Genomic DNA, 15,000 nt, shown 5'->3' with positions numbered 1-15,000 from the left:
ACAGTTTTCTACTCACTCGGTTTCTTGGTATTATGAATAAAAGTGCCTACTCCACTCATTTTTCTAAAGAAATTGTAAGGATATTCCGTTCCACGACCAGTGCGCACGCGTTGACGTGGATGTTTTCACAACCTTCTGATAGATTTTAATGATAATTGGCTCGAACATTAGAATTGGTAGTGACATTAAGCCGATTTTATATAAATTGGTTACAGTAGCATACTTTGGGATTTTAAAAATAAAACAAAGCATCTGGGATGAGTGAACTTTTGGATGGTTTACATTAACAATAGTATATACAGTGAATTCTGTTGTGATTACGATCACTGAATTCCCCACAGGCTTGACTAGGGGTTTACTTTTCATGAGATTCATTTGCACGACTCACTAACATTGCCACCCTGAATTTAAAATGACAAAGCAAATTGTACACTTTATACACATTTGAGATAAATAATTGTTATATTTTAATGGTTGAAAACCAGAGACGTAACTTCCTGTTGTGATTTACATTCATAAAAAAACGGAGAGCAATATGGATTTAACATGCAAATTTGTCACAATGAGGAAAATTTACAAGTATTTTTCCAGAGAGGCGAAGCGCAGAATTCTTTTTCGTGGCATACGGAGAATAGTAACATAACATTATTAATAGATTGCCCGCAACCAGAAACTCAGAGTGGAGAGGTCAAATTAATAATTATGTCATTTTTATTATGCACCTCTTGTATTTGAAAACTGCGGTTTCTTTTAAATGTTATACTGTACAAAACTTACATGGAATCTGGTATTACTTACTTATCCGAACCAGCGACCACCTGAGCTCTAGCTCTTCGGTCAATCTGGTATTAAAGAAGTTAAGATTCCGTGACATTTGATATCATCACATTCAAAAGTACTCCCCCTCACTCCCCAGTGAACATAATTCAAGAATGGCAAACATGTGTGGTGCTCAATGGGTGACCAGTGGGTTTTCGTGACATGTCTTGTGTGACCATTATAAGTTGTCATGCTCAGCAGTTGTTTGGGGATTTTGTCTTTGTGAAAGGCATTTCTACTCGCCTTATGGAAGACGGGCGTAAAGATTTGGAGGATCCCCACCCCCACCCCTCTGGTTTTTTACACCAATGTCTTTGTCCAAAAAGCGTATAAGCACCTAAAGGGCTGCTTGTGTTGTCCAATATATTGTATGTCCGTTGTCCACCAGGGAAGAGATAAATTAAATTATAAACGCTGTGAGCTTTTTGCCAACAATGTTAAGTACTATTTATATCTAGTGTTACACTATTAGAAACAACCCAAAATTATTTGCTAAGCTAGGCCACTGAATGCAACTTTGTTATGCATATTTTCCACACGAGAAAGTGAGTTAGCACACCATTATTATAAACATTTTAAAGTTTGAGTCATATTTTATTACAAACGATGAAAATATCAAAGGAATTCGGCATTGTGAGAAAACTGTTTGGTCTAGCAATATCGATATTCAAAATTCGTAACGTCACTTAAAATATACGCCCGCGTGTAAAAAATCACAGCACCACATATCGTAACTTTGGAGGAATTTGCCCTATTCCGTGCCCACGGTGCTTGGAAAAGACTTACCAAGTGGTGTTTTTTTCTTACTTACTTTCTTACAATATCCTTCACTGCCTATAGCTGGTACTCGTTCTCAAATGAGCCAAGTGGGGCAATGTGTGCTAAGTGTTTTAGTCAAGGAAACAAATTCGGTACCAGGATTTTCCATGGCCACTGTCACCCATTCGGCAACTCACCACGTTCAACACCACTTGACGTTTGTGACAAGCAAGACGAGACACCGTATCGCTCACCCAACGAGTCTCATTTTCGCCCTCCCATTGATTTTACTACATTTTAATTAATTTGTTAATTGGAAATCCGAGTTAATTTATGTTTTCTATTGGCAAAATGTATTGATGCTATGCGTTTAGGTAAAATGATCACAACAATAGCCAGCCAAATTTAACATATCAACACACAAAACTGTATGTAACCTTAAACGTTTATAATCTGATTGATATAATTTAGTGAGAACTCATCATTAACATGGCTGTCTAAAAACAGAGCTGACTGGCGTCAATTTCGTTCCATCTATACGAATGAACTATTTGAACTGGGATTCTTTTCATGAAAAAAAAATGTTCAAAGGTCTGCCAAAGTCATGCGATTTTTCCTAGAGGTCTAATTGAAATTTTAATGGGACTTGAATTTTGGATACATTCTTTCCATGATTTTAATGATACACTTATAATAATCAATAGGCCCTGATCAGGCGTGTTTACAATCGATATTATTGGGATCACAAACAGTAAACATAATATGTCAGTCCTCATAGTAGAGAGATCTTGACTGAAAAAAAAACATATTGATTGCTGAATATGATATACACTTGAGACATATTTATTATTATTATTATTATTATTATTATTATTATTATTATTATTATTATTATTATTATTATTATTATTATTATTATTATTATTATTATTATTATTATTATCATCATCATCATCATGATTATCTCTTTTTCTGTTACAATCATCATCATCATCATCATCATCATCATCATCATCATCATCATCATCATCATCATAACCGTGTTTGTCGTACAAATAATTGCCTCTCGGAAATCGAATCCATTATTCTGTACTATTAACTCATTGCTGAGACAATATCCATGACGTCATTGGTGACCTCCGATTGCCACTATTATGCCGTATTCTAAAAGAAAAACAGCACGTTAAAAAAAAATTTGGCCAGAAAACTCTTCCTTCAAATAGCGTTCGATAAAAATGATCCTCATCTTGTCGAAAACTCTCAAACCTGAGACTTCCGCCGGTTGTTGAAGGATTGAGCGGTTTTTGAAAAGATTTGGGTAATTTTATTGAATAATATTTGCAGGACAAATTTTCTGGCCAAGATTTTAAAAACGTGTTTTTCTGGAGTACGGCAGGCAGTATTGTGAAGTCGTTAAATCATTACCGTGGATTACGCCATGCGATCTTTGTGGTAAGATCCTCTGTAGCAAAGGCATCACGATTGCAATCATCATTATCATCGGCATTATTATTATTATCATTATTATTATTATTATTATTATTATTATTGTTATTATTATTATTATTATTATTATTATTATTATTATTATTATTATTATTATTATTATTATTATTATTATTATTATTATTATTATTATTATTTTCATTATTATTATTTTCATTATTTATTATATATTATTATTATTATTATTATTATTATTATTATTATTATTATTATTATTATTATTATTATTATCATCATTATTATTATTATTATTATTATTATTATCATTATTATTATTATCATTATTATTATTATTATTATTATTATTATTATTATTATTATTATTATTATTATTATTATTATTATTAAATATGAGAGAACAATTTAATACTGGGTATAAGTTAGGGTATATACAATGAATAATTACTAATTAACTCCTAGAGATTTTTGCTCTTATCAAAATTGGAAAAAATGTATTAAAATTGAGCATGTGCAGAGATATTTTTGTTCAACTACCGGTACTATTAACATGTAAAAATTAAAAACATTCGTAGCTTTGGTACTACGCCTATAATTTGTCTCAGAAAAATGTATAAATAGGCATGAGGTAAAAGAAACCCCGGTAAACCACAGATATAGTCGGTGTTATGGTTGAGTGAGTTAAGCTGCAACTAAAGTCAGATAGCTAATAACAAGGGGGAGCAACTCTTTCCTAGCATAACTGGATGTATAAGTCCATAACTCCTCCCCTTTAGCCTGAGAAGCGTTCAGAGTTTTGAAGGCTAAAGTCGATCGGGGCATTTTCTGTTACGACATGATCTTCTGAGTTGGACACGATCCGATTCACGACTCAATTCTGCTCCGAGGGAAGCTGCATACGATGATGAATGAACGTTGACAATAATCACCGATAGGATTAGTATGGTATGATATCATTTGCTGAAGCAGGTACGTTTAGGCGAGGAAGGTTGTAACAGGGTCTTATTTGTTCAATATGACGCTTCCAAGTTGTTCCGTCTCTCTCTGGAGAGTTAATACATGACATAACGGGGTCCCAACACTTTGGTGACAGTAGCGGGAATCCATTTCGCCTCTCCGTCCTTTCGAGTACCAAATTAACGAATTAAATGTGTGTCCCAACTAATAACGCGTTTTTTCTATACGTGAGTTGGAATTCGAGGTGGATAATGGGCGAAGTTTATAGATCAATGTACGAATTTGACGTCCATGAAGCAATTCACTCGGTGACGAACCAGAAGCTAAAGGCGTGCGACGATATTGCATAAGTAATTGTTGCAAGGCCTGTCTTGGAGGAAAAGATGATTATCTCAAAGCCTTTTAAAAACTTCCCACAAGTCGTTCTGCGGCACCGTTTGTAGCGGGATGATAGGAAGCTCCAGTGAGATGTTTGATTCCCCTCTCCCTACACTATGTCTGAAATTCTTCAGAAGTGAAGCATACTGCGTTGTCCAACACCATTGCGTGAGGATAGCTGAAGTGAGCGAAATCCTCTGGCAGAAGACCAGTTGTTGCTTTCGCTGACGTCGAACTGGTTGCATGAATTCATGGATAATTTGAGTAGGCGTCGACCATTACTAACCAGTTATTGCCCATAAAATTCACTGCTTGATCGATGTGTACTTGACTCCACGGTGATTCTGGGGTTATCCATGGGTGATTTGGCTGCTTTGGTGGGTTATTTTGATGTTCTGCACACGAAACACACATCCATGACATGTATTGACAATGTCAGAATCAATGCCTGGCCAATATATGATCGTTCGCGCTAATTGTTTCATGCGTTGAATGCCGAAATGACCGTGGTGGAGGGTATTGAGGACGTCATGGGCAAGCTCTTAAGAATTACGATTCTTGATTCGTAGAGTAAACACATCTATTAGACGTTGACAGCGTGTCCTGTATCTTGAACAATGTTTGTCCGTTTTTAGATAAATTTAGACCATTTACGACTCGTGATTCTCATGACAACGGATATGGCGTCATCTTTAGCGGATTCTCTAGCGATGACTCCGGGGTCAATAGCTCGTAGATGTTTTCTAATTGTAGAGATTGTAAACACTGTGTTGACATCGTCTCCATCTTCCTCTCCTTCGAAGACTGGGTCATCATCATCATCATCAGTATCATCATCAATATCATCATCATCATCATCCATCATCATCATCATTATCATCATCATCATCATCACCATTATTATTATTATTATTATTATTATTATTATTATTATTATTATTATTATTATTATTATTATTATTATTATTATTATTATTATTATTATAACTATTGCCCGGGGTCCGATAGCTCAGTTGGTAAAGCACTCGCTTCACACGCAAAGGGACAGAGATCGACCACGAGTGAAAAATAGATTTTTGTCGGACCCCTCTGTCCACTCAACAGTCTTCGTGATAATAACAAGAAATGAAGTTGTAGAAAAGTGCAATAGATTTCGCGGCGATGGGGGCTACGACCCTACTGTTACGACAACTCCGCCTGGCCGTGAGAGTGTGGCTCTACATTCGACACCATCCACAACTCCAATTTCTTTAAAAAGTGGTAACAAGCGTAGTGTCTATCTTAAACCGATCCCCCGATTGCTTGAGGTCATGAGTTCAACACACAAACACCGCTAAGTTTGTAAGCCAGCAGTTAAGCTTAACTCTCTCCTTACCAGCCATTTACAGAATTGTCCCCGAAATTTCACACCCATCCAACATTTTAAAAATATAATTTTTTGACTCACATAGAAAACCAACAAGTACATTCTATACACAATATTGTTCAGCAAAATGAGCTCTACAACAGAGTGTCAAGTGTTCATGGCTATAATACAAGACTTATTCTTAAAATTTTGAGATGTACAAAAGAATCAGAACAATAAAAGTGTTGGTTTGAATCGTAACGAATGTGACGATTTTCCTATGGTTGGTAGGGAGAGGGTTAATGGTCATATTCTCAACGCTAGCTGTTATCAACACAAGTCTCTGCTCCACTTACTTTTCATCTTTGCCATCATTTTCATCGTCATCATCATTTCAAATATGACACGTCACCACTACCCATTATTATGCCGGATGAGACCAGACTGTACATTACACGTCGGAATCGTTCCACGTTTGTAATAAACTCATTTTTTGTATTTCATAACATTAATTTATTGTTTAAAAGATTTGAGCACTTATATAGCGCAATATCCACTAAACATGCTTAATGCGCTTTACAAGGATCCCTGTCCAACAGCAGGACGTAACATGTAGAACGAAATATTACCATTTTTTTCCGACAGAGACAACCCTGTCACGGCCAGGTACACATTTTACACCTGAGTACGGTGAGAGAATGTGAGTAAAAAGCCTTTTCCAAGGACTCAACTAGCAAGGCGCGAACTCAGGAGGCTCCGATCCGAAAGCGAGTGTCATAACACATGACCACATAGTCGCGTACCTACTAATTAATCTACCTACTTTTACGAACAAGGGCCGATGACGTCAAGTCTCAAGGATCAAAAGTTCATTTTGCTTAAAATAAAAGAGAGGGTTTAAGGAGTGACATCCATCGGAGGAAAAAAAAAATTCAGCCAAACTAGAGTTCTGCCTACAAACACGCATTAAACATTTTGGCCAGAGAACTCATTCTCAAATATCGAACACGGACGCTTATCAGTCAAAGACTGTCAAACCTGGGACTTCGCAAATACCCGGGTTTGAGAGATTTTGACAAGAAGAGCATCATTTTAATCAATGGATATTTGAAACACGTTTTCAGGCCAAAAATTCAATATGTTTTTTTTTTCAGAGAACGGTAGAGTTTGAAGCTCAGTATCAATAATTCACGTATTTGAAAGTGTTGTAACGAGAACAAATCGTGGTCTTCTCTCCTATTAAATCATCTCTAATCGACTGTCAGCACTTGTAGGGACAACGATTAATATTCGTGTCTGGTTTGACGAGAAATGACTATCCTAATAATTGGGTTTAACAGTCGTGACGTCACTTCCTTCGTAATGACGCATAATAACTTAATAACTGGTTCTAAACTATCGGAATAATGGCGGACGCCCTTATGAAATACTTCTCCGACGAGCATAAAAGTGTATCCAGAGAAAGAAAACATTATAAATCTGATCATGTTTTGACTTTTATACATTCTGATCACATGACAAATGAAAAAGTTCTAGCCATCATGAAGAATAAAAAGTACCGATTTTCTTTGTTTAGAACCAAGCTGCTCGTTGCTGGGCGGACGTGACATCAGACCGTTGAAGCCTATTCCCTTTGGCTACTTGCGTAAATCTTGGGTACGCACGTCATGGTAGCCCATTAGATTCAAGCCAGGATTCAATGGAGGCCTCTCGTCTTTAGAAATAAATTGAATGTAATTTTCTATTAAAAGTAAGACTGTTTAATATTACTAGAGCGGTATTTTGTCCCCTTTTGTTGTAAAAAAATGACCGATAGGAATAAAGTGAAACAAAAGAAAGTAATTTTTAAAAGATTTCTAACAGTTACATGATTTTATGTGTTCACTTTTGTGGTTTAAGTGTCAATGGAATGCAATCTTGTCTATCTCTGCAGAGTCTATCTAGACCGTCTATGCTTTATTTTGATAAACCTATTGCTTTCGTGATAAAATCTAATCAGTGAAATCTCTGATTTTGTTTGACTGTAAACAATCTTATCATGTGGATTTCTAGCAAATTCTAATACACAGTAATACACAAGTTTGGAAACTTTTGATATCATAATTTTTGAACGATCTTGGAAAAATTAGCATATATTTCATAGAGGATTTTAAATTAAATTTGTCAAGTATTAACAAAGGTTTTGTTCTCTTCTCGTATCTTTTAAAATTTCGGATGGTTCTGATTTCTACTTTGCAATGAACCAGCGTCATACTTTTTCCGGGTTTTTTTTCTCGCACAACATATATAAAACACAAAGGGTACATACCCACTTTCACACACACAAAGACAGAAATACACACCGACAATCAACATTACACAGGGATTCTTTGATTGAATATGCCAGTATCCTTTTGTTTTCAACTTATTCTAAAATTATAATTTAAGGACTTATATAGCCCAACATCAACTACACGTGCAGAAAGCGTTATTCAAGGGGTCCCTAGCCAACAGCAACACTGAACATGTAGGACGACACAAGACACCTCTTTGGCAGTATTACAATTTTTTTCCAACAGAAGCAACACTGTTAACGGCCAGGTACTTATTTTACAGCTGAGTGCGGTGGACGAATGTGATTATAGAGTTTTTCAAAGGACCTAACTATGCGCTGCATTGAGTGGGTACCCGAACCTTGGACCTTCCGATCTGAAGGCGAGTTATCATAACACTAGACTAAAATTTAAAAAAAAACATTATGCCTTTCCTCCACGACATCATAAGATATCGTCGCCCAGGCATTCCACGAAGGAATATAGATAATTCATCAAACAAGATGTCAGATGTCACCAGGGATCACCCATGTTGTCCAAGTGAACAAATTGGGGATTGATAATATTGCCCAAAGGAAAAATAACAAAAGTGCCTGAAGCAGGGCTCGAACCCGGGATCAACCGGGTCATAGTGCAATGCCTTAACTACTCGGCCACTTCGCCCCCCCCCCCCCCACACCCCCTAGACCAAATAGCCATACTAAAATCAATGCTCCGATCCAACTTTAGAATGGACGTTCTAGCATATTGAAGAAAGATAAAGAGGAATGACTTTTTTTGTCGTCTTAATCTTTCTATCAATTCTTTGATCAATAATGCATAGAATGAAAAATAAGTTAAAATCGGGCTTAAAACGATCGTTTATATATCAGTTGTAAAACAGAAATGATGAGACACACTCAAATGATATTTCCTAAAGTCTTCTTGTGCGGCTATGTGGTCTTGTGGTATGACACTCGCTTTTGGATCGGAAAATCCTGGGTTCGAGCCTCGCTCGACGCATAGTTGAGTCCTTGGAAAAGACTCCTTACTCACGTTCTATCACCGTACTCAGGTTTAAAATGAGTACCCGGTCGTTAACAGCGTTGTCTCTGTTAGAATACAAGTATAATAATATCGCGTAACAGGTGTCATTCATGTTTCGTTCTACTTGTTACGTGTAGTTGTTGATCAGGGACTCCTTGTAAAACGCTTTGAGCACGTTTAGTGGATATTGCGGCACTGTTTTGAAAACATATATTTGAAACAAAAGGATATATATTATATACATAAGAAGTATATAAAAAAGAGAGTAAGATGTTTGAAAAAAGCAAAACGAATAGAAAGCTTCGCTACTTCTAAAAGACAAGAGTTCCCCAAGAATTTTTCACGCAATCCCAGCCTTCATATCACCGGACATTAAGCCTCTAGCACTGTCGGCGAGTCCTCTTCATGCCAAAGCCCCTCCTTGATTGCTTTCTCCACCGTTTTATAGACAACCATAATTGGACAGGATGCGCTCTTGAGGCCCGTTAAAGCAGCAATAATTGTAGAAGAGACGACAAGGTTAAAACATTTACTAGATGGAGTGGATGGGTTTGCGGAAATGGGGGCAGTTGAAAAAGAGATGGGAGAAAAGATAGAGGGATTAGGTGAAGTGCCCATTAACCCTTTTACGTCGAGCAAAATTCTTTCCATTAAAAATTTCTCTACTTATTTATATAAGCGATTCCCCGGTTACTTAAAAATCTAGGGCGCAATACTCGACTACTAACTTGAGAATTAAACAGCGCATTATCCAATAACCGTGCTAAAAACGCTTTACAATGGGTTCATAGCCAACAGCAACAATTACTTAATATAAAGGACGATATATTACGCCTGTTAGATGATATGACATTTTATATGTCCACGTACACCTTTCAATACATCCACGACTATTTCAAAATGTGTTTCTCCATTTCTTTTAATCATTATTTGTATTGCACACAATCACGTGATATTAGCTCCATTAGTATAATATAATAGATGATGCCATTGGTAATTTGCCAGTTTTCACCAAGAGAGCTGTATCATCGATGTGATGGTTGTGACTCATCGGCTATTATGTGTCGATACACTCTGTGATGGAAATTGTATTTATTATAGCCACAAATCGTCTTTGATTATCCATAATATCCAAAGCGATAAGTTCCACATAGTATCCAATCAGCAAAATAAAAAGTTTCGACACAGTGCCTAGAAGTGATAAATTTTACATACTAGGGCTAAGATCATGATTTATCCCAAGGCCACTAATTTTTTCTAGTTGTTTTTATAAAATTCATATAAATTATTTAAAATACACTTAAATCACCTAATACTACTTACGATAGTACGTGAAGTTAACGACAAAATACATGTAAATGAATGAATGATCTTGGCTACGAAGTCTCAGGGATGCTTGCCGTGAAATATGCGGTTGTCAGCAAGTCCTCTGCTAGTTGGATTCCTTATGTTATATTTTTCCATCTATCCTTGTCTTGTGCCAACGTTTTAAGAGCGAGCAGATCCTGTTCCGTCTTTAGTTTTCTTACTTATCCGAACCAGCGACCACCTGAGCTCTAGCCCTTCGGTCTTGTGCCATGATGTAGAAGTTAGATGTCTTTTGTAGTTGTTCCAGGTGACCATAAAGTGTGTTACTGATGCTTGGATTTGGTGGGAGGAATGTCTTTAGTTTTGATGGAGTAGTTTTTGTGTGTGTAGCTGTAATGATATAAATTATCCTGGTGATGATTGGAGCAGAGTCTGAGGATGTTATGTCTGCAGGTCGACATTTAGTGTTGTTGGTAGAGACGTTGATGTTCGTCGGCGGTATTTCTTCCCCGGATTGAAGTATTCCTTCGTTGATGTCTGGGACGGTATGCTATGGTCTCTTCGGAGAGTGTTGCCAAGAAGTTTCCATATTTGTTGTTTTATTCTATCACTGACAGGGCGTACACTGCTACGGTCCTAGAGATCTTGGTTACTAATCTTGTCTGGCCATATCACAACTCTGACTCGACGGAGTTGTTTTCTGTGTAGGGCGTCTAGACTGTCTAAATTCTTTTTTGTTAATACTTATGTACCACAGATGTAGAGCAGTATTGGTAGTACAAGGGCTTCGTAGAGATGCATTATTTTGCTTCTTTAATGATGTCCTGCCTATACCAGCAATTTAATAAATGTAAAACTTGACACTAATTTGTAGAGAATAAAAACGATTTCTTTCATTGCAAAAAAATAACACACAAAAAAAACAAACCCAAAAACAAAACAAAAACATTGTTAGTTCCTATTTTTTATAAATTTAATGCTAAATTCAGTTTGCTAGGTCCGATTTAACCCAACCAACGTATACTTATTTGCAGGTCGAATAACCCAATTTGTTATGGTCTCAGTGTAGGTATTGGAAATACTCTCAAACCAACACAAAATATTCTCCATTACAACAATATTAAAATGAGCCTATAATTGTATCCGGTTATCATACCTGCGATTACGTTCACGTTGACCCCGACATAATGGCGTTGTGGGACGTTAGAGCGAATATTGGTGAAAATTGTAAGAGTGTGGCGTAGTTGCTTTTTGGTAGAAGGTTATATTATTCCTTTGCATTGTGTTGTAGGCGTTAATAATGACTAGATAGTTCAAGGGCCGATGCTGATAATTGAATGTACAACATCAAGACATTCAAATAAAAGTCCAGATTCCAAGTTTCATTTCTTACTGCTTTATTTGTTGTGATAAATTCCAAATCCAAATCAAAAAGCATGGTCATAATTCAATCAGTTTCATAAATTCCAAATCCGTAAAATCAATCCGAATGTAAAGTCATTTTGCCTAAGTAACCATTTTCAGTATACGTGGAGTATTTCAAAGTCCGTAAATGGAAATATATGGTGAGCACAAAAGGTTTAACGTGTGCCTCTCATGTTAAGTCGAATAGAATCAAAAGGTAGAATAGAATAGAAACACTCTGTTTTATCCCCTACTGTAAACTATCCCACAATCCTTTCTGACCACTCCTCCTATTGATTTTGACATCCCACATTAATATTCAAAACCTGCCTCTTTCAAGTAAGAGCGAATCATACACAACTTGTATATTAAAAACGACAAGGATTTTCTCGAATATTACTATCAAACCATGACATAAAAGTACTTTGATAAATGACCGCATTTTATGTATAACAACCAGAAATAGCATCAATCTGTTGCTGATATCCGCTGAGTTTTTTTACGTATCCCCTGAGTTGCAACGACAGTGTTTTGTGGACACAGCCGAGAATAAATGCAATCTCCTGCAGCTACCACCATGGTTCCTTCTAATATTTGCCGTGTTTTATTGTCATGTTTTTTATCAAAACTCTTGCTAAATTTCTTGCATAAGCTTACTCTCTTACAAGAGATGAAGGTTGTTAAGAAAAGAATCATTACTCCTGGAAAGGGTAAAAGAAAAGAGAAAAAAATGATGACAGAGAAAGAAGCAAAAGCGAGTGTTTTATATAAATAAAAATAAATTCAGAGAGTCAATCCCCGACGTCCGAGACAACTTGATTACTACTACTACTACTACTACTACTACTACTACTACTACTACTACTACTACTACTACTACTACTACTACTACTACTACTACTGATGATGATGATGATGATGATGATGATGATGATGATGATGATGATGATGAGGAGGAGGAGGAGGAGGATGATAATGATAATGATGATGATGATGATGATGATGATGATGATGATGATGATGATGATGATGATGACGATGATGCTGATGATAATGTTAGCAACCATCATCATCAATATCATCGACATCATATCAGCATTATCATTGTCATTAACCGCGCCTTTTTCGTGCTAATATAAGGACGGAAAACAAACAAAAATAATTTTCGAATACAAAATCAGCATGTTTATTATTGCTTGTATCATCATGCAGTGGAAGATGAAGAAGATAAAGATTAGAAGTCAATCAATTTAGTTGTTATTTATTTTCTTTTCGTAGAAAACATAAGGTAGGTTCCTTGATCTATTTCCGCCCAATCATTTGCTTAGATAGCATATTAGTGCTTTCATGTGAAATGCTTAACCTGTTAACTGCTTATTCTGGTAAAACTCGTATTTAAAAATTTGGCCAGAATACTTGTCCCTTCAAATATCGATCGATAAAAATGACTCTCATCTTGGAAAAAACTCTCAAACCTGGGACTTTGCAAAGTCTAAGGTTTGAGAGTTTTTGGCAGGACGGGAGTCATTTAAAGGAGATATTTGAAGGAAGAGTTTCGTGGCCAAATACGAGTTTTTCAGAGCACGCTAATGAACTGGTTAATAGAGTTGTTTTTTTAATGATTAAGACTATTCAAGTTTTCTTGACTATTCAGACGTAAAATAAATTTATCCGAAAGGAATGATATAATGAGGTTTACCAGCTCTAAATTCTTTCAAAATTCCTCATGACAAATTCCAAGTTATATCATCTGTATTGGTGTCCTTCCACGTCACAAGGGTATTACGTCGATGTGGACTTGATGTGAAAATTGGAGTCCTTCAGAGCCTTTGGGTCCACGGAGCCGGAGACTATCCCGGTTTCTATAGTGTGAAAAGGACAATAAAAATTGCTTGCTATCCTATGGATAGGACGCTAGTCTAACTCAAAGTCCTTTCCGTCAAATCTAACAGACTCAGCTACCTATTCACTGCTGGGTGACTCTTCTTCTTTCCCACTTCCTCCTCAATACCTCATCCACCTCTTTCTCTTTCACCCTCTCTTTCCTATAGTCTGGCGACAGTCCTACTTTGTCTCACAAAGTACCATCATACTTATAATCCAACACTTAACGAGGATTATGACAGGGGTCCAGACAGTTCATTATAAAAGGTTTTAATATTGGTAAATAACTTGATACCCAAGGGTAGGTTGTTCCATATGATTGGAATTGAGCAAAGATGGTTGTAAACAGCTTAGTTTGTATGATTATGTGGTCTCTTGATATGCCACTCGTCTTCGGATCGGAAGGTCCAAGGGTCGAGTCCAACTCTGGAGTGGCGCATATTTGAGTTCTCATTGGAAAAGGCTTTTTATTCACATTTTCTCACCGGACTAATGTGTAAAATGAGTACCTTGTGTTTACTGGCATTGTATCTGCATTGGTGAGGTTGACTTAAATAAATCGATATTTGAAGGACGAGTTTTTTGGCTAAATTTTTTAATACGTGTGTTTCCAGGGTACCGCAGTTAACTGGTTAAACCTCTCCTTACCAACACATCCGTTACGACACAACCAACATTTTTCTTATTCAAATTTCTTTTGTACATCATAAAATTTAAAGTAAATGAACAGTGTGTTGTAAGGCAACTTTTTCTAAAGAAATTATGTATCGCAAGAACGTTACTGCTATTGTATTTGAGTGATGAAAAATGTATTTTTGTGTTAGTTGGGTGTGACGTTTTGGTGAAAACCCTGAAAATGGCTGGTAAGGAGAGAGTTAATGAAAGGTAATGGTATAGTTACTCACCCGTTGGAATAAGGTCGGTATAGCCAGGATAAGGGACAGCGTCCATAGGATGCACGTGACTCGCCACGCTCGTCCAATAGTACACATGTACTTAGCACGGATAGGGTGGCGAATGGCATAGTATCTGGTATGGAAGGAAAAGTAGAACACGCTAAGTCTTCAAACAGTTAGTTTAAGACCCATTTGTGAGCGACCTATAATTGTTATTATAGAAGATTCCTTAATCAAATTATCTCACCACACTCAGGTTGAAATAAGTACCTAGCCGGTAACAGAGTGGTTTCTTACAGGTGGCATGGCTCCTTCTATGTGTCAAGTGTTGCAGTCGACTTGGAAAGCGCGTGTTAAAGAATATTTAATGGATATAAGCTCATTATTTCCTGTTTAAAAGCTAAAGGTTTTCTTATCTTATAGTGACAGAAATATAGATAGAAAAGAA

At 36.5% G+C, this 15,000-nt stretch overlaps 1 protein-coding gene across 1 annotated transcript in view; it reads right to left on the bottom strand.

Annotated features, from left to right (window-relative positions):
- Window positions 1-15,000, bottom strand: part of LOC144963528 (QRFP-like peptide receptor) — a gene marked incomplete in the record, with an annotated part of 118,812 nt that overhangs the window by 21,867 nt on the left and 81,945 nt on the right. The window contains 1 exon segment of the mRNA XM_078897601.1: window positions 14,562-14,636. Within this exon segment, the coding sequence (XP_078753727.1) occupies window positions 14,562-14,636 (75 nt within the window).

This window comes from Berghia stephanieae, chromosome 1, assembly GCF_034508935.2.
Source record: "Berghia stephanieae isolate SIO BIC M18660-M18661 chromosome 1, UCSD_Bste_1.3, whole genome shotgun sequence".
Taxonomy (NCBI): Eukaryota; Metazoa; Mollusca; class Gastropoda; order Nudibranchia; family Aeolidiidae; genus Berghia; species Berghia stephanieae.
The sequence above is the reverse complement of the archived record's forward strand: the minus strand, read 5'-3'. Positions and strand labels throughout refer to the sequence as shown.